General features: G+C 30.2%; 3 protein-coding genes across 3 annotated transcripts in view; 2 read left to right on the top strand and 1 right to left on the bottom strand.

The window, feature by feature from the left end:
• The first annotated feature begins 7,639 nt into the window (after positions 1–7,639).
• Positions 7,640–8,190, top strand: LOC113391179. The gene is made up of 2 exons (XM_026627135.1): positions 7,640–7,678; positions 7,782–8,190. Exon 2 carries the CDS (start codon positions 7,801–7,803, stop codon positions 8,188–8,190), a length of 390 nt encoding a protein of 129 aa, XP_026482920.1. The 5' UTR covers positions 7,640–7,678; positions 7,782–7,800.
• An 84-nt stretch (positions 8,191–8,274) lies between these two features.
• Positions 8,275–8,871, top strand: LOC113391178 (zinc finger protein 708-like). The gene has a single exon (XM_026627134.1). The coding sequence runs from the start codon at positions 8,275–8,277 to the stop codon at positions 8,869–8,871; it is 597 nt and encodes a 198-aa protein (XP_026482919.1).
• Positions 8,872–15,206: 6,335 nt separating this feature from the next.
• Positions 15,207–19,065, bottom strand: part of LOC113391177 (zinc finger protein 708-like) — a 7,416-nt gene continuing 3,557 nt past the window's right edge. The window contains exon 2 of the mRNA XM_026627133.1: positions 15,207–16,293. Within this exon, the coding sequence (XP_026482918.1) occupies positions 15,235–16,293 (1,059 nt within the window). The 3' untranslated portion in view covers positions 15,207–15,234. The remainder of the gene's footprint in view (positions 16,294–19,065) is intronic.

Below are 19,065 nucleotides of genomic sequence, written 5' to 3'. Positions count from 1 at the left end.
TAATCATTTATTACTATAAATATTGTTATGTGACTTTTTTTTGGAAAAATTTTTTTTTCCCCCTTCCTCCTTTTTTGTCACACAATTGTATCACACACCTTTTATATTTAAAACCATTTAAGCGACTCGAACAAGACCCTCTCGCGCGTTTAATTGTGTTCCGATTTGCTCTCGCCACATATAAATATTCGGTTTTCACTTGGAACGTTTTGTTTGTCCCGAGTATATCTCGCCTCTTTATTAACATATTATCTTCAAATTTTTATCTAAAGAGATAATTTTTAGCCTTTTTGTATTTGATATATATATGAATGTAAGCATAACAATGCTTTTTATAGTCTATAAAAATATCGATTGTTATTATTTCATAGAGCTTGTAAGTTTGTACTTTTAAGTGGATAATTATTATACAATTGTTCAAAAGTAGGATTTGTTAATTTTTGCGACCTGACGTATTTTTGTTTGCCGTGAATGGTTTATATTTTTTTTTTGATTAACTTCCCGAAGGAGAAGTTTGTTTTCATCAAAAAATCCGAATCGCTAATTTTATGTTTTCTCGACGTTTCAAGCCATTCTGAATCGAATGAGACCAAATTTGGAAAAAGTATGTGTCTGTGTGTGTGAACAGATTTTTGCCGTAAATCGACGTTTTCTCAAAAACGGCTGGCCCGATTACAAAAATTTAAAAGCCATTCAATGTATCTTGATTAGAACTATTGTTTGTCAGTTTTGTGCGACGATTGGCCAAGCCGTTTCTTTATAAATCGCAGAAAATTGAAAAAAATTTCGTCTGCGTTTTACCCCGCAATTCTGAATCGATTTTGAAAATTCAAAAACCGTTCGAAAGATATTGATTGGGAATCGTGCTGATTAGTTTTTGGTAGAGGCCGGGCCGTTTTCTTGTAATAACGTGTTAAAATTTTTTTTCGTCGATTTTTATTATAATTTTTTTGACGATAGATACCATAATTTTTTGATCATACTAAAATATTACGGCCCTGCGACAACTGGTTTAGCTTTAAAAATTCGCCAAAGTTTGCAAAAATTAGTATGTTTCTTTTGGCATTTGTCAAAATTAGACCTTTCATCGACGTTTTCTCAAAAACGCCTGAACCGATTTCAGCAATTTAAAAGCCATTTGATGTATTTCGATGACGACTATCGTTTGTCAGTTTTGTGCGACGATCTGCCAAGCCGTTTCTTTGTAATTTGAAAAAAGTGTTAAACTTTTCGTCCATATTTAAGCTCATCCTACCGAACCTACTTTAAAAAATCAAAAACTGTTCGAAAGATATTAGTTGGGAATAATACTGATTAGATTTAGGTGAAAATCTACCGAGCCGTTTTCTTGTAATTAAGTGTTGAAAAAAAAATTTAAGCTTATTGTTATGGATTTTTTTTAGCAATATATATCATAGAACCCATATAGAAACTTACTGTAATATTACGGCCTTGCGACAAGTAGTTCAATTTTAAAAATTCATCAAAGTTTGAGAAAATGAGTAGTTTTTTTGACATTATCTAAAATTAAAATTAGACGATTTACTTGGTATATCGATGAAGTACTTGGTGTTAATGAACATACTAAACCATTAAAATCCTACGGAAACTGGTTCAAATATAATAATTGTTGATTTTTGAAAAGTTGCTTTTTGAAAATACTCCGAGTTAACGTGTTCGTTCGTTTTCAATTATGTGTAATAAATCCACTCATAAATTAATTTATTTTTTATTGATTAAGTCGATTATTTACACATATCGGAAAGTTCGTGTAACTTGCCTCAAGGCTAAATACCAATACCAACTAGTTTTTCATTTTTTTTAAATATGTTTTTTTAACTTCCCGTAGGGTAAGTTATTGTAATGGGCCGAAAATCGGAATTAAAATTTTTTACATTTCTCGACGTTCTGAAGGTTTCTGAACATTTTGGCATACTTCAGAAAAAATGGATGTGTGTGTGTGTGTTTGGAAAAAAAAATTGAGACAATTTTTTTTCCAAAATCAATTACTTTGTTAAGACAAGCAGAAAGTTCTTTGAATCAATTAAATCGGACGCTTAGTTCTCTCAAAAACTGCCGTTTTTTGTACATTTAGCTACGTATCTTCGAAATGGCTGGGCCTGCCTTTGCGAAAAACTAATAACCACTTCTCCCAATTATTGCTAATTGAATGTTTTTTAAATCATTCAAATCGGATGCTCCGTTCTCTCAAAAACTCGATTTCTATGCTCTGCACTCTTTGCTCTCTATCTCCTCGTAACTGCAGGACCTGCCTTTGCCAAAAACTAATCAGCACATCTCCTTATCAATAGGAATCGAATGTATTTTGAACCATTCAAATCGGTTGATCCGTACGCCCGAAAACGTGGGCGAAAAATTGTATCCATACATACATACACACACACACACACAGACACACATCCATTTTTTCTGAAGTATGCCAAAATGTTCAGAAACCTTCAAAACGTCGAGAAATGTAAAAATTTTCAATTCCGATTTTCGGCCCATTACAATAAAAGTAATTATTACCTTAAGTAATCCTACGGGAAGTTAAAAAAACGTGCTTATTTTTAAAATACTATAATTATAGTATTGATAGAACAGATATGAGGGACGATATACCTGCAGGTAGAAATCCAAACAAAATTGGAAGTGTTACGTACACATTCATAATTATTCAAATGTATGTACAGTAGGCCCTCGCTTTACACGGCACTCTGGATACACGGTTCCATACTACACGGAGCTAAAAATCCGACATTCCGACTACACGGACTTCTTATTACGTATTTGGTCAACAGCCCATATTCGTTGTGCAAAGAGTATGATGTAAATTTTGTTATCGACTTTTATCTTTTAGACTGCCTGATTGTTAATAGCCGCCTAAGAACACGTTTGAGCTACTACTGCGTCGCGCCAATTTTTGAATAAGGTGTCAATGTCCTACATGTCATTTCGTCCGTATTTCTCCTATTCAAGTTGTATTTCTTGGTCTCCATACAACGCGATAAAAATGGTGCGATTTGTACCAATCTGAGTCTCATAACACGGTTTCCCATGCAATCTGTGTAAGGTTCCATAGAACGCACTACGAATACCTGAATTGTATGGTAAATACGAGTTTCTTATAGCACGGTTTCCTATACTGCACGGTACGCACTTGGCGCGTAAAGCGAGGGTTTACTGTATATACATTTCTTAGTACCAATTTTATATATTGAAATGTTCAATTAAAAAATGTTTAATTTTTTCTCATTATATGTTTTTCACAACATTTTTGTAATTTTGTTAGAATATATTTTTTGCGCGTATAATTTGTTCTCATTTCATTTAGTCAAATTAATCAGATTTATTTCTTCTGTATCAGATATCTTATCTAAAATTAAACATAAGGGTAAATTTACGTGCTACGGTTCGCGGCGACATCTATGATATGCTGAAAGATTTAAAATCGATGTAATTTCAAAGCGGCCGTGTTTGCCATCTATTTATACTTGTTTATCTATGGGAATAATCATCACCACTTGAAGAATTTCTAAACCTCAATTCTCATTGTCTAGGTCGTTTATTTGAAACTTGGGAAGTTTTTTGCATCTTGCCGTAAGGCAAAAGCAATTTGCAACTAGTTAAACCGTATTTATTGTAAGTCGATAATATTTTAGAATGTTTGTTCAGATCAAAGCTCCTCCAGAGCAGAGATTCATTAAAACAAATAATTATGAAAAAACGGTTTGACCGATCTTTACAAAAAACTAATCAGATAGACTCCAAACTGATATGTTTCGAACAGTTTTTAACTTCCGTTGGGCAAGTTATAGTAATCTCAAAAACATCGAAAATGAAAATTTTTATATATCTTTACGTTTCAAAACCTTCTGAACATTTTGGCATATCTTAGAAAAAAATGGATGTATGTGTGTGTGTGTATGTGTATGTGCGTGTATGTTCGGATACAAATTTTCGTCGACGATTTCGGGAATACGGATGAAGCGATTTGAATAATTCAAAAAACATTCGATTCGTATTGACAAGGAGACGTGCTGATTAGTTTTTGGCAAGGTAGGTCTAGCCGTTCCGAAGATATGGGGCAAAAAGTGTCAAAAACGGTAACTCGGTTTTTAAGAGAACGGAGCGTCCGATTTGAATAATTCATAAAACATTTTACTTGTATTAACAAGATGAAGATCTGATCAAATTTTCATGAAGGTAGGTCTAGCGATTTCGGAGATCTAGTAAAAAATGTAAAAAAATGCCATTTGGCGGTCAAAAATGATCATCAGACATAATGCATATCAAATTATCAGATATTTTATAGAGATTTTGACAATAAGTATAAATTTTGTTTACATTCCTATGGGTTCCGTACCAGTGTTTATCCGTTAGATGGCGACGAGGCGCTTACGCGCTTTGATATTTTGTCTCTATACAGTTAAGCAGTACGATTTCTTTGAAAAAAAGTTCAGAATATCCAAAATATTTCAAAATAAATTTTTCTTCAAAAAGTCTTTATTTTTCAAAAAAAATAAGTTTTTGTCAAAAGTTTATAGTTTCTCAAAAATTATTTTTTTCAGAGCAATTTTTTTTCAAAAATGTTAATCTTTTTAAAAAAAATAATTTTTGGTACGGGAAGTTCCAGCAATTTGCCTTAAGGCACGATGCCATGCGCCCCACTAGTTGAATTAGGTATACCTAAATCGGTCCAGATTTTTTTTGACGAAAACGTGAATAAAAAAAATTGCACTTATCTCATAATTATAGAGAAGTGGCTGGGATGATCGGCGCGCAAAACTACTAAACGTCAATTGAATCGAATAGCTTTTAAATTTTATAAATTGCTGCAGCCGTTCTTGGAAACAGCGACAAAAGATCAAATTATTGCTCAAATATTTTTTTTAAATCTTGATGTCCAAAGATTCATATTGACTTGAAGCATCGATAAAATATAAAATTAGCAAATGGAATTATCTGATTCTATTTCTATAATTTTGACTTACCTCCGCTTTCATTTCCAACAAATGAACCTTGTTCTGAATTTTGTGGTTTTGCAGAACGTCTGTCCATGAGAGAATCATCATCGATTTCTGATTCTTGAGATGAATTGTGATCTTTTCTAAAATAATTAATTATATATATATAAATATAAATGTTTGTTTAGAATTTTTAATTTTAAAATTGATTTGAATTAAAAAAAATATATTTTTTGCATGTTCAAAAAAATAAAACATTTTTAAATTTTGAAATAAAAATATTTTTTGTTGCTTTTCCCAAACACTAATCATTTGTTCACAAGTAAGATGTTTTTTGAATCATTCGAATCGGATGCTTTGTTGTCCTAAAAACTGTCAATTTTACTTTTATCTCTCATTATCTTTGAAACGGCTGGGCCTGTCTTTGCTAAAAATTAATCACTTCTTCTTCTCATCAATACGAATTGAATGTTTTAAGAATCATTCAAATCGGATGCCATGTTCTCTCAAATAATTAATTTCCATTTTCTGCAATCTTTACTTTGTATCTCGTAAACGGCTGGACCGACTTTTCCCAACCAAAAACTAATCAGCACATCTCCCTATCAATAGGAATCGATTGCTATTTGAATTATTAAAAATCAGTTGAGCGGTACCTACTCCCGAAAACGTCGACAAAATATTGTATCCAAACATACATATACACACGCACGCACACACACGCACATATATCCATTTTTTTTGAGGTATGCAAAAATGTTCAGAAACCCTGAAACAGAAAGATATGCAAAAACTCTCAATTTTGAATTATTTTTTGGATTTCAACATTATTTTTGGACGGTTACAATAACTTACCCTGCGGGAAGTTAATAATTCTTTCTAAAAATAACTTTTATAAAAATAAATAAAAACTACAAAAAGTTTAAGAATGAGTCGAAGATGAATGCGCGCGATTTTTGACTTGTATGTAAGACTTTCTATTATTATATTGTCTAGGTTCTATAACCATTTTGCAATGTACGAGAAGTAATTATTTTTAAACCTGCGCAATATATTGTTGTTCTGCATCATCATCAGCAATAATTCATCATCTTGATAAGAATCATCAGTGGATTGTACTGAACTGACGGTCGATTCAGAATTTTGCATCAGACGAGACTGTCCGATCGACAAATCTTCTCCACTTTTATCAGAATTGCTGTCAGATCTAAAAGTATAATAAAAAAATTAAATTTATTGAAGCTACAATTAATTTTTATTAGAAAACTAGTGGGGCGCATGGCGCATGGCATCGTGCCTTAAGGCAAATTGCTGGAACTTCTCGTACCGTAATTAAACATAAAAGGAATGAAAATAATCAACAATTGTTTTGAAGAATTTCAAATAGATTATTCATTATAAATACAAACTGTAAATTTATAAGTGCTTCTTAAAATGGGCCATGAGCGTATTTTATGAACAACTTATGTGTACGTTTAGAAGAGTCAATTTTTTTAAATCAGATTTTTTTGATAATTTAGAAATTTTCTGATAATTTAGAAATTTTTTCAAAATCTTTTTAGAAAAGTTTAAAATTTTATGGAATTTAAAAAAAAACGTTTTTCAACTATTTTGAGAATTTGAAAATTTTTGGAAATATTCGATTTTTTTTAATTTTCAAAATATTCTTAAATTTTTCAATCAATCAATTGAATGAAATCAATTTTTTTTAATTTTCAAAATTTAGCTTTTTGTTTGAAAATGATAAAAAAATTCGAAAATTAGAATTTTTGAAACTTTGTTTTTCTTTTGAAAATTGATTTTTTTTTTAATTTTCAAAATTACTAAATTCTCTGTAAATGCATTTTTTGCAAGCAAAATGATTTTGAATTAATCTAATCGGATAATCCGTTCTCTCAAATACTGCATAACCGTTTTTACACCCTTTACGCTCAATACCTCCGAAACGGCAAAATTGCCTTTTGCAAAAACGCCTCGCGATCGAGTACGAACCGAATGATCTCTATTCTTTCTTCTCTTCTATACTCTTCTTTTATCTATGATTTCTATATATGTGTAAGTAAGCAATTATTTCATCCTTAACTGTGCTAGTGCCTATGCTTTGTGTATTAACCAATTTGGAACATACTTTGGTGCTTTCAAAATTTCTTTTAATAACTTGTTTTGGAATCTTTGAATTATTAAAGCATTTGAGTTGGAAGTTGATCCCCAAGGCTGTATCCCGTACGTCCAAATTAACAAAGAGGTAAATTTTATTATGCGTGTCAAGTTTTGATTTTCGTCCGAGGAGCCAATAATATTTTCTTCTGGCTTCTCCAAGCTGCTTTCTCTTTTTCTTAATGTGTTCTTTCCAGGTTAGTCTTTTATCCAGATGTAAACCTATTTATTTGACTGTATCTGTTTGATCTATAATTTCGTTATGCTTCACACATGGTGAATTGCTTTTCATTTGCAATGTTCGATAACGAACGAATAATATGCATTTTGTTGAAAAGTAACTGGTTGCCTGATTGCCATGCTTTCAACCATATACTCTTCTTTTATCTATGCTTTCAACCCATTGTAAAACCAGTTGATTTTCAACTAGTTATTTCGTTGCGATAAAACGGTTGATTCGTTAACGGTTGCAAATAACGAAGAAACGGTTGAAATTAACGGTTTGTTATTTTACCGCCGCTGACGTGAAAAATTAAAGAGAAATGTCAAAGTGTGTAAGCAATTATATTATATTTAAGAAAAACTATTGTTAACATAAATTAATACATATATTAAAAGCATATAACTTTGAAGAAGTCATTGTTAGTTTATTTATAGGAACCAACAAACGCCGAAAATGTCTGAAGAAACAAATTCAAACATAACAATGAAAATTGAACCAATTGAATCTTTTCAAATGGAACAAGAATTTGATGATTATCCTCAAGTGAAACAAGAATTTGATGATTATGAGAATATGCTAGAAAATGATGAAGTGTGTCTACAGCGATTTTTAAAATCTGAAGTTACAATAGACGATGAAATAAAACAAGAAACTATTGATGACCTTGATGCAACTACTAGCACAAACGAAGCAAGTTTAGATCAGGAAACATACAACTCAGAACAACTCCTTAAAAGAAAACAAAACTTGGAGAAACATAAAATTGTTCATAATAAAAACGCTTACATAAATGTGAGGTATGCAATAAAACGTTCAAAGAAAAAAAGCATTAGTAGTACATGAAAGGATCCATACTGGAGAACGCCCTTTTCAGTGTGATATATGTAATAAAACCTTCAGAGAAAAAAAAGCACTAAGGTTTCACAAATGACTCACACAGATCTACACTTAAAATGTAAAATATGCCTGAAAAATTTCAAAACCCAAAAGGCATTAAATATACATGTAAATCATCATACCCAAGAAAATCCTACATGCGAATATTGCAATAAAGCATTTTCAAACAAGGGGAGATTGAAACAACACATAAGGTTACATACCGGGGAAAGGCTCTATAAATGTGAAATATGTGGTAAAGGATTCATTAGGCCGGAGTCGCTGAAAACTCACAAACTAATCCATACTGGAGAGCTCCACCATGAGTGTGATATTTGCCATAAAAAGTTTGCACTATTACATGTCTTGACAAGACATTTGTTAGTGCACAAAGAAGATCGCCCTCACAAATGTGGTATATGCAAAATAACATTTAAACTATCGCATCATTTAACGAGACATTTATTAACACACACAGGAGAACGACCATATAAGTGTGAGGTATGCAATATGGGATTTAAACAATCGGCACATTTAAAAAAACATTCATTTGTGCATACTGAAGAACGCCTTTTTAAATGTGAGACATGTAATAAAGCTTTCAAGGCACAATTTGCATTAAAAAGACATGAATTGACGCATGATTGACACTTAGTAAAGAGTTCTTTAAAAAGAATCCTTGAATTCGCTTTTATTTACTTAATATATTAATAACAATATATGATCAACGCTACTGACATAGATGAACAAGCATAAGTAGATTGCAAACAAGGCCGTTTTGACGTTGCATCAATTTTATTTCTTTCAGCATATCAAAGAGGTCACCACCAACTGTAGCATGTAAATTTACTCTTAGGTTCAATTCTAGATAAGATTTATATAAATATATAATAATAGATAAACAAGTATAAATAGATGGCAAACATGACCGCTTTGATCTTACATCAACTGTAATTCTTTCAGCATTTAATAGAAGTCACCACCAACCGAAGCATGTAAATTTACCTTTAGGTTCAATTCTAGATAAGATTTATATATCATAGAGTTCGCCACCAACCGTAGCTCTCATACCATAGACCTGCCTCCAGGCAGACTTCCATTTAATATTATTATTATTATATGATCAATTGTGACAAATCGGTTTGTTCCTCTGCATGTCGTATGTAATTGTATAATCATGTAGAACTAAATGTTTAATTGTTTTATATATCTTTCAGATTTTTGAAGACTAGTATAAATTGTCTTAAAATGCCTGCAAATGTTGCAGATTGTCTGATTTTCCATCAAATTGTCTAAAAATATTGTAAATAGTCTGAAAATTTTACGAATTGCCTGAATTTGTTAAAAAGTGCCTTAAGATATAATAAACTAACTGTGATCACGTGTTGCTGTGTTATACATATACATAATTAAAAATCTTGAAAAAATGTCGTTTTTTTATATGTAGTTATTATGGTGTAAAATAGCAAATGCTGGTTTTTGATAATTTTTTTGTTCATGTGTTCTATGTAAAATTAGTTGGCAAAACGAGAGGTGCATGGCTTTGCTGCAACACAATGTACTGAAAATTATTTTTTTGAAAAAGCTTTGAAATGTTTGAAAATAAGGTTTTTGAGATTTTTTGAAAAAAACGACTTTCTTGAATTTTTCTTATTGGCCTCGCTTAGTTAGAGCAATTAGCCACCTACATTTTTTTATATTCTATACTATTTCAATATATACCTAATCATCCTATATTCTACATTATTTTGCATATTTTATACTATCTGTTATGGCATTGAACTTGTGTACCAAAGTAACGATACTAGCAATTTGCCTCAAGGCATGATGCCATACACCACTAGTTAACTTTCCGTAGAGTAAGTTATTGTAATTATCCAAAAATCGAAATTGAAAATTTTTGCAAATCTTTACGTTTCGAAGGTTTCTGAGCATTTTGGCATACCTTATCGTTAGAAAAAGAGGATGTGTGTGCGTGTATGTGTGGATACAATTTTTTGTTGACGATTTCGGACGTACGTAATGAATGATTCAATCGATTCCTATTAATAAAAAGACGTTCTGATCAGTTTTTGGCAAAAGTCGGTCCGTTTTTGAGAGAACTAAGCATCCGATTTGAATGATCCAAAAAACATTCAATTCGTAATGGCAGGGAAAAGTGGTATTTAGTTTTTGGCATAGGCAGGTCTAGCCGTTTCGGAGATACGTTGCATAAAGTGTCAAAAACGGTAACTCAGTTGTTAAGAGAACGGAGCGTCTGATATTAATCATTCAAAAAACATTTTATTTGTATTGACAAGATGAAGAGCTGATTGAATTTTTGGGAAGGCAGGTCTAGCGGTTTCGGAGATCTCGTAGAAAAAAGTAAAGAACAACACCATTTGGCGGTCAAAAATGATCATTAGACATATGCACATCAAACTATCAGATATTATATGGTGATTTTAATAATGTGTATCAATTTTGTTTACATTTCTATGGGTTCCGTTAAATCCGTAAGTCCGTTAGATAGCGACGCGGCGCTTGCGCGCTTCGATAGTGCGTCCTTATGCAGTTAAAACAGTGCGATTGCTTTGAAAAAAAGTTCAAAATTTCCAAAATATTTAGAAATAGAATAAAACATTTTTTTCAAGTTTTTTTTTCAAAAAAAGTCATTTTTTAAAAAATTTCAAATTTATCAAAAATCTAATTTTTTTAAGTTTAAAAAAAACTAGTGGGGTGTATGGCATCGTGCCTTAAGGCAAATTGCTGGAACTTACCGTACCGTAACGAAACGTTCGAGAAATTTTGAATGTTTTCAAATAGATTATTATTAATATTGTAACATTGTCTAATATTTATAAGAGTTATATAAACTGAATTGCAAAGTTGAAATTATTTGTTTAAAGTATATTAGAACTATAGTCAGAATTAAAAATAAAATCTGAATTATTTTTGATATACAAAAAAAAATTTAAAAAAAAAAGTTGAATTAAATTTTTTTTCCAAAATCAATTATTTTTTTGAGACAAGCAGAAAGTTCTTTGAATCAGTAAATCGGACGCTTAGTTCTCCCAAAAACTGCCATTTTTTACACATTGAGCTCCGTATCTTCAAAATGGCTGGGCCTGCCTTTGCCAAAAATTAATAAACACTTCTCCCAATCATTACTAATTGAATGTTTTTTAGATCATTCAAATCGCTCCGTTCTCTCAAAAACTCGATTTCTATTTTCTGCACTCTTTGCTCTTTATCTCCGTAACTGCTGGATCTGCCTTTGCCGAAAACTAATCAGCTCATCTCCCTATCAATAGAAATCGAATGTTTTTTGAATCATTCAAATCGGTTGATCCCTGCGACTGGAAATTTGTATCCATACATACATACATACACACACACACACATACACACATCCATTTTTTCTGAGGTATGCCAAAATGTTCAGAAACCTTCAAAACGTCGAGAAATGTAAAAAATTTCAATTTCGATTTTCGGCCCATTAGAATAATTTACCCTACGGGAAGTTAATAATCTTTTGTAAAAAATTTAATTTTTGGTACGGAAAGTTCCAGCAATTTGCCTTAAGGCACGATACCATACACCACTAATTTTTATTAGAGCAGGAGGGCGCGGTGCTAAAAAGGTTGGAAGCCGCTGGGTGACAGGCTGCTGTACTATATGGTTGTCAGGTTGTCACACCTGAGATCACATATTTATTTATCTATGTGTGTGTCAGCTTGTGTCAATAAAACATAAATGTCAAACTCTTTACAAAACTATTATAAATATTTATATTATATTTATTGAAAATTTTAAAAAATATATAGATATTAAATTACTACAAAAATTTTAAGCCATTGTTATTTTGTTTACAAGAACAACTAAACGCCGAAAATGTCTGACGAAACAAATTCAAACTCAGCAATTGAAATTGAACCATCTGAATATAACCAAGTGAAACAAGAAATAGATGGTTTTGAAATAACAGAAACATGTCTAGAAAATGAAGAAATATCTCTATTGCAACCTGAGGTAATAGTTGAGGAAGGAATAAACCAAAAATCGATTGATAAGCAAGATGTAGAATCTCCCATATCTAATGAAGAAATCAGTAAGTCAAGTATTCAGTCCATAAACCGAGCAAATTATATGGATTAGGTAAATGTAAAACAAGCCATAACATGGAACTTTACATATGTGAAATATGCAGCAAACTTTTTCAATATTTGCTAATTTAAAAAACATTTAATAGTACACAGTGAAGAACGTCCACATAAATGTGTGACATGCAATAAACATTCAAAAAGAAAGACACATTAAAACTGCACGAAAGATTCCACAGTAACAAACATTTTCATCTATGTACCATCTGCAATAGAACATTCTCAACAAAACAAATTTAATCAACATTTAATAATCATACTGTAGAACGTCCACATAAATGCAACATCTGCAATAAAGCATTCATAACAGAAACAAAATTAAAACAACATGAAAATGTCCATACTAGAAACGATCGTGTATGTACGGTATGCAATAAAACATTCACAACAAAACAAGATTTAAATCGACATGAAATGATTCACACTGGAGAACGCCCTTTTAAATGCGGAATGTGTGATAAAGCATTCAGAACAAAACAGAAATTAAAAGTGCATGAAATGATTCATACAGGATCAAGTTCCCTCATATGTGGGTATGTGATAAAACGTTTACAGCAATACAATCATTAGTAAGACATAAAAGGAATATTCATGGGGAAGAACGACCTGCTAAATGTGAAATATAAAATTATTCATACAGAACTATATAGGAGATAGATGTCGTACAACTCATAATTAGTTTCAGAATGCTGTATGAATGGTTTTAGGGACCTGAACAGTAACAATGCTTTGGTGGCTGAGAGCAGACAAATGACTAATAAGGGTTAAAGTACATAAAATATCTAAATAATTGATGCAAACACACTGGTAAAAAAATAATGAATATTTGGATATTTGCATTGAAGGAATGAAGTCTTCAGATACTGATGAAACTTAATTATACAGATGATTCTATAACAAAGTATGAAATGTTCATAATTTTAACCGTAGCAAGTTAAGCGCAATTACCCATGATAATTTTAAATGGAAGAGTCTTTCTAAACTTTATAAAAATAGAACAAGTCACTCATTTGAATTTTACTTGGAGATCTTATAAAATATCATTGAAAATTTTTGTGATGACTCATAAAATTAAATAATTAAGTCAATACTTGCAAAATATTGTTCATATACTCAAGTTATCAGAATATACAATGTCATGATTTAAATCAAATTGTTTTAATTTGATTATGTGTTTTCTGATTTTTTTTGCTCCCAGGGGCTGAAATTTGATAAAAAAAATCTCTGAAAGTTTTAGATCTTAATGTTAACTTTAAAGATAGTCTGCACTTCAACCAAAGTTTCTAGGAAAATAACATTGGTAAAATTTCATTTGTTTTATAACTTTGCAACAAATGAATCAAAATTTTGAGAATAACATTGCATTTGCTTATTTTGATCATACATAAAAATTTAGGAACAAAAATTTGATATATTTCATAGAATAAGTATTTACTTGGAAGAAAAACCAAGAAATTTTGTTTGGAGTGCAGACTATTTAAAAATCAATAAGACTTAAAACTATCAGAGAATTTTTTTTTGAAGAATTTGAATTCAATTTTAAAACAAAGAAATTCGAAAATATTCATATTAAGGATCACCCTAATATATATATATATATATATATATATATATATATATATATATATATATATATATATGTATATTAGGGTGATCCTTAATATGAATATTTTCGAATTTCTTTCATATATATATATATGTATATTAGGGTGATCCTTAATATGAATATTTTCGAATTTCTTTGTTTTAAAATTGAATTCAAATGAATTCAATTGAATTTATATATATATATATATATATATATATATATATTATATATGTATATTAGGGTGATCCTTAATATGAATATTTTCGAATTTCTTTGTTTTAAAATTGAATTCAAATTCTTTTAGAATTCTTTTTGAATTTTATATATATATATATATATATATATATATATATATATATATATATATATATATCTTATATATAAAATTCTTCTGTAATGATATGTAAATATACTCCTCTTAAACGATTATTCCGATTTTAATAAATCTTTCTGAAGTTTGTTAAGGGGTTTTTGAGGATGTATGAGATTATAAAAATATAGTAACATTGTAGCAATAAATGGAAAAAATTGCAAAAAATGACATGTCATTGTTTGACATTCAGAATATTTGAGACATTGAAAACAAACGAAAGCTTGTTTGTTTTCAATGCTGAAAATTTCAATTTACTTATGAGATTAGATAATATTGAAATATTTATAATAAATTCATGGTTATTAATAAGAAATTTACCATTAGGTTCAATTCTAGATTAGATTTATTTGAATATATAATATGGAAAAGATAAACCTGATTAATTTGACTAAATGAATAGAGAACAAAATATAAGCGTACAAAATTAATTTTCAACAAAATCACAAATTTGTTGTAAAAAATATACATCTAGAGAGACTATGTTTTAAAACAAACGTTGAATTTGAAGCACACTGGTACCATCTATGATATGCTGAAAACACTCATACAGAGTAAAGCGGATTATAGTTATATATTTACCCCCCATGAAGTAATAATAGACTTAATATTCAGAACTTGAGATTTAGCTATTTAGACAAACTTTATCAATTTAAACAATTTATTGAAATAAGCTTTTGGCTTATACTAAAAACTAATCAAAGCAATTTTCAATTATGTTTTAAACAACACATAATATCTACAATTATGATTAATTATAGTAATAACCAAAGAACTAGAATAAATATTCTTAAGTATTATTTATTTGCAATAAATAATAATTACAAAACTAAGAAAAAATTCTTGTAGCATTTTTGAAATTAAATTTGTATTCTCTCTGGTAAATATTTTGTAAAAAGAAGTTCAATATCTTAATGAGTTGATTCATGTTCTTTTAATGACTGTTTACTTTTGTATGTTTTGCCGCATGTCCCACATTGATAAGGGCGCTCTTCGGTATGGGAAATATTATGTTGTTTTAATTTTGATTTTGTAGTAAAGGCTTTATTACAAATTTCACACGTATGAAGAGAGTTTCCAGTGTGAATCCTTTCATGCAGTTTTAATGACTGCTTTCTTGTGAATTCTTTACCGCATGTCTCACATTCAAAAAGCATTTCATTATGGATAATTAAATGCTCGACTAATGCTTGTTTTCTTAAAAATATTTTACTGCATATTTCACACGTGTGAGGGCTTTCTCCAGTATGTAGTAATTTGTGTGCTTTTAATGTGTCTTTTCTTGTAAATGTTTTGCCGCATGTCTCACATTCATAAGGACGTTCTCCACTATGGACTAGTTTATGTAAGTCCAACGATTGCTTGGTTAGAAATGCTTTGTCACATATTTCACATTTATGTTGTCGTTCTCCATTGTGTACAAGTAAATGCGTACGCAAATAGCTTGCTTGAGTAAACTTCTTATCGCAGATTTCACATTTATGAAGACGTAATCCAGTGTGAATTATTTCATGTTTGGTTAATAGATGCTTTTTTAGAAATATTTTGTTGCATTGTATGCATTCAAAACCTTTTCCAGTGTGGATCCTTTGATGTAACCTTAAGTCGCTTTTTCTTCTGTATGATCTATTGCATGTTTCACATTTATGAGGCTTTCCTTCAATATGTACAGCTCCATGTCGATTTAAGTATTGTTTTTTTGTGAATGTTTTGTCGCATATTTTACATTTATAAAGTTGTTTCGAATTATAGCTTGTTTGATCTTCACTTGTGCTAGTGGAGGCATCTTGATCATCAATCGTTTCTTGAATTATTTCTTCCTCTACTTTTAACTCAGTTTTTAAAAATAGATGTGGAGATGATTCTTCGTCTTCCGAGCATTCTTCTGATATATCATAATCATCAAATTCTTGTTTCACTTGAGGATAATCATCAAATTCTTGATTTAACTTGAGGATATTCGATTGGCTCTATTTTAATTATTGTTTCTTCAGACATTTTCTGAAGCTTCTTGAAATTTCGCAAGGCACTCAATTAATGCTACTTTTGATAATAATTTGATACTCAATTTACATAACATCACTAAAAATATGTTTTGATGTATATTTATAACAATTTTGCTTAAATTCAATCTAATTTCATAACCCACTTTGACATTTCTATTTCCATAGACAAAAGATGTATATATATAGATCACTAAATGTCAAACGTTTTGTCTCTCGACAGGCAGAGGCGCTCGAGTCGTAATACACATAGATAAAAGAAGAGTATGCGCACACAATATTATTATCATAGATAATTAACATAATTATTATTATGCAAAATATTTATTATGCAAATTCAGATCGTTTGAATAAAAATTGATAAAACAAATAGAAAAACTAGTGGTGTATGGCATCGTGCCTCAATGCAAATTGCTGGAACTTCTTGTACCGTCACGAAATGTTCGAGGAATATTTTCGGGAGTTCGGGTTTTCAAATGGAATATTAAACGATTTCAATTACTGTAACTTATATATGTTTACAGAAAAGTAAATAAACCAAACTCAATCACTCAAATTTGAAATAAGACATTGTCTAATATTTATAAGAATATAAAAAACGTAACCAGGATTGAAATTAAAATCCGAATTATTTTCGATATATACAAAAATATTTTTTGTAAATGAAAAAAAAATAATAAAAAAAATGTTTCAAAAGCAATCGTTTCGCCAAAACAAGAAAAAAGTTTTTTGAACCATTCAAATCGGATGCTTAGTTCTATTGAAAATGCAATTTTTGCACATTTTGCTCGGTATTTCCAAACCGACCTGACCCGCCTATGCCAAAAACTAATCACCACTTCTCCCAATCATTACTAATTGAATGATTTTTAGATCATTCAAATCGGATGCTTCGTTCTCTCAAAAACTCAATTTCTATTTTCTGTATTCTTTGCTTCATGTTTCCGTAACAACTGGACCTGCCTATTCCAGAAACTAATCAGCACATCTTCCTATCAATAGGAATCAATGCTTTTTGAACCATTCAAATCGGTTGATCCGTGCGCGCGGAAACATAGACGAAAAATATAATCCATACATACATTCACACACACATTTTTTTCTAACGTATGCCAAAAGATTCAGAAACCATCAAAACGTAAAGATATGCAAAAAATTTCAATTTTGATTTTTGGATGATTGCAATAACTAATACCCTACAAAAAGTTAATAAATAAACTAATCTTTAACTACCTGTCAACAGTGTCAACGGTCTATTTATGAATATTTCTATTTGTATATGAATCAATTAATAGTTTGGAAAGTTCATATTTGACCAACAATTGTTATTTTTTTAAAAACAATCTGCATTTCTGATACCGCTAACTAATCATCATGACTCGACGTCAACACGAATCAAATGTCTTTTGAATCAGTCGAATCGGTTGATGCCTTCTCTCCAAATCGTCGACCAAAATTTGCATCAGCACAAAATACACACAGCCAAACACATATGCACACGTATATCCACACCATTCAGAAGGTCTTGAAACGTAAAGATATACAAAACTTTCATCATTTATTTTTTCGCGATTATTATAACACACCCTACGGGAAGTTAAAAAACGTGGCTGAACCGATTTCAAAAATTTAAAAACCATTATGTTAAGGTCAAAAAGAACTTGCGTTGGTTACTTTGGCGACCTCATCGTCCGAACTTGTTCCTCAGAATTAGCATAAAAATGCAGATACAATCGAAATTCAAGTTTTTAAAAGAAAAATCCTGAACTAATTTTGAGAATTAAAAAACTGTTCGAAAGGCATTAGTCGAGATATAGTTTTTGATAAAGATTGGCCGGGCTATTCCTTCTTAATTAGATGTTGAATCTTTTTGACGTTACTTAATGAAGCTTTTTTTATGGCAGAGATCATGGACTTGAAAACATACTAAAGAATTATAAGCTTACAACCTGTGTTTTAATTTTAAATAGTTTGAAAAGCTAAATCTCACTACTTATTAATTAAGTCGATTATTTACTCGTATTGAGAAGTTCTTACATCTTGACCTAAGGCAAAATAGCAATTATACCTAGGTACCATAGGTCTTTTATAAATATATTAATATATTCGTAAAACAACTTACTGCAAGTTGGAAACAAGACTGTCAACATGTTGTTCAAATTTTGAATTCTTGTATACCATTCGTTCACTCATAATTGTCTTCTATCGTGTGGGTTCCATAAAACAACTAGTGCACTGGAAGAAAAAATAATTGAATAAAATATTCAAAAATAAAATCAAGGATAAATATATTCAAGAATTATTGATTCGAATATATCTTTAGACAGAAAATATCTTAACCAAATTGAAACTAGTGGTGTATGGCATCGTGCCTTAAGGAAAATTGCTGAAACTTTCCGTACCGTAACGAAATGTGTTTTCAAACAGATTATTATAAATTCTGTAATATCGTTTAATATTTAAAAGAAATATATAAACTGAATCACAAAGTTAAAATTATTCACTTAAAGTATACAAGTGAGCTTTAGAACTTTAACCGGAATTAAAATTGAAATCTGAATTATTTTCGATATTCAAAAAAAAAAATAAATAAAAAAAAATTGAAATGATTTTTTTTCCAAAAGCAATTATTTTGTCAACACAAGCAGAAAGTTTTTTGAATCATTCAAATCGAATGCTTATTTCTCTCAAAAACTGCAATTTTTTGTACATTTAGCTCTGTATCTTCTAAATGACTGG

The sequence above is a fragment of the Ctenocephalides felis genome, unplaced genomic scaffold (assembly GCF_003426905.1).
Source record: "Ctenocephalides felis isolate EL2017-DRISC unplaced genomic scaffold, ASM342690v1 CF-g0.4_SCAFFOLD_00845, whole genome shotgun sequence".
Classification (NCBI taxonomy): Eukaryota; Metazoa; Arthropoda; class Insecta; order Siphonaptera; family Pulicidae; genus Ctenocephalides; species Ctenocephalides felis.
The sequence above is the reverse complement of the archived record's forward strand: the minus strand, read 5'-3'. Positions and strand labels throughout refer to the sequence as shown.

Coding starts and splice junctions, on each gene's coding strand:
- LOC113391179 (XM_026627135.1), top strand. CDS start 7,801: ATGTCTGAAGAAACAAATTCAAACATAACAATGAAAATTGAACCAATT.
- LOC113391178 (XM_026627134.1), top strand. CDS start 8,275: ATGACTCACACAGATCTACACTTAAAATGTAAAATATGCCTGAAAAAT.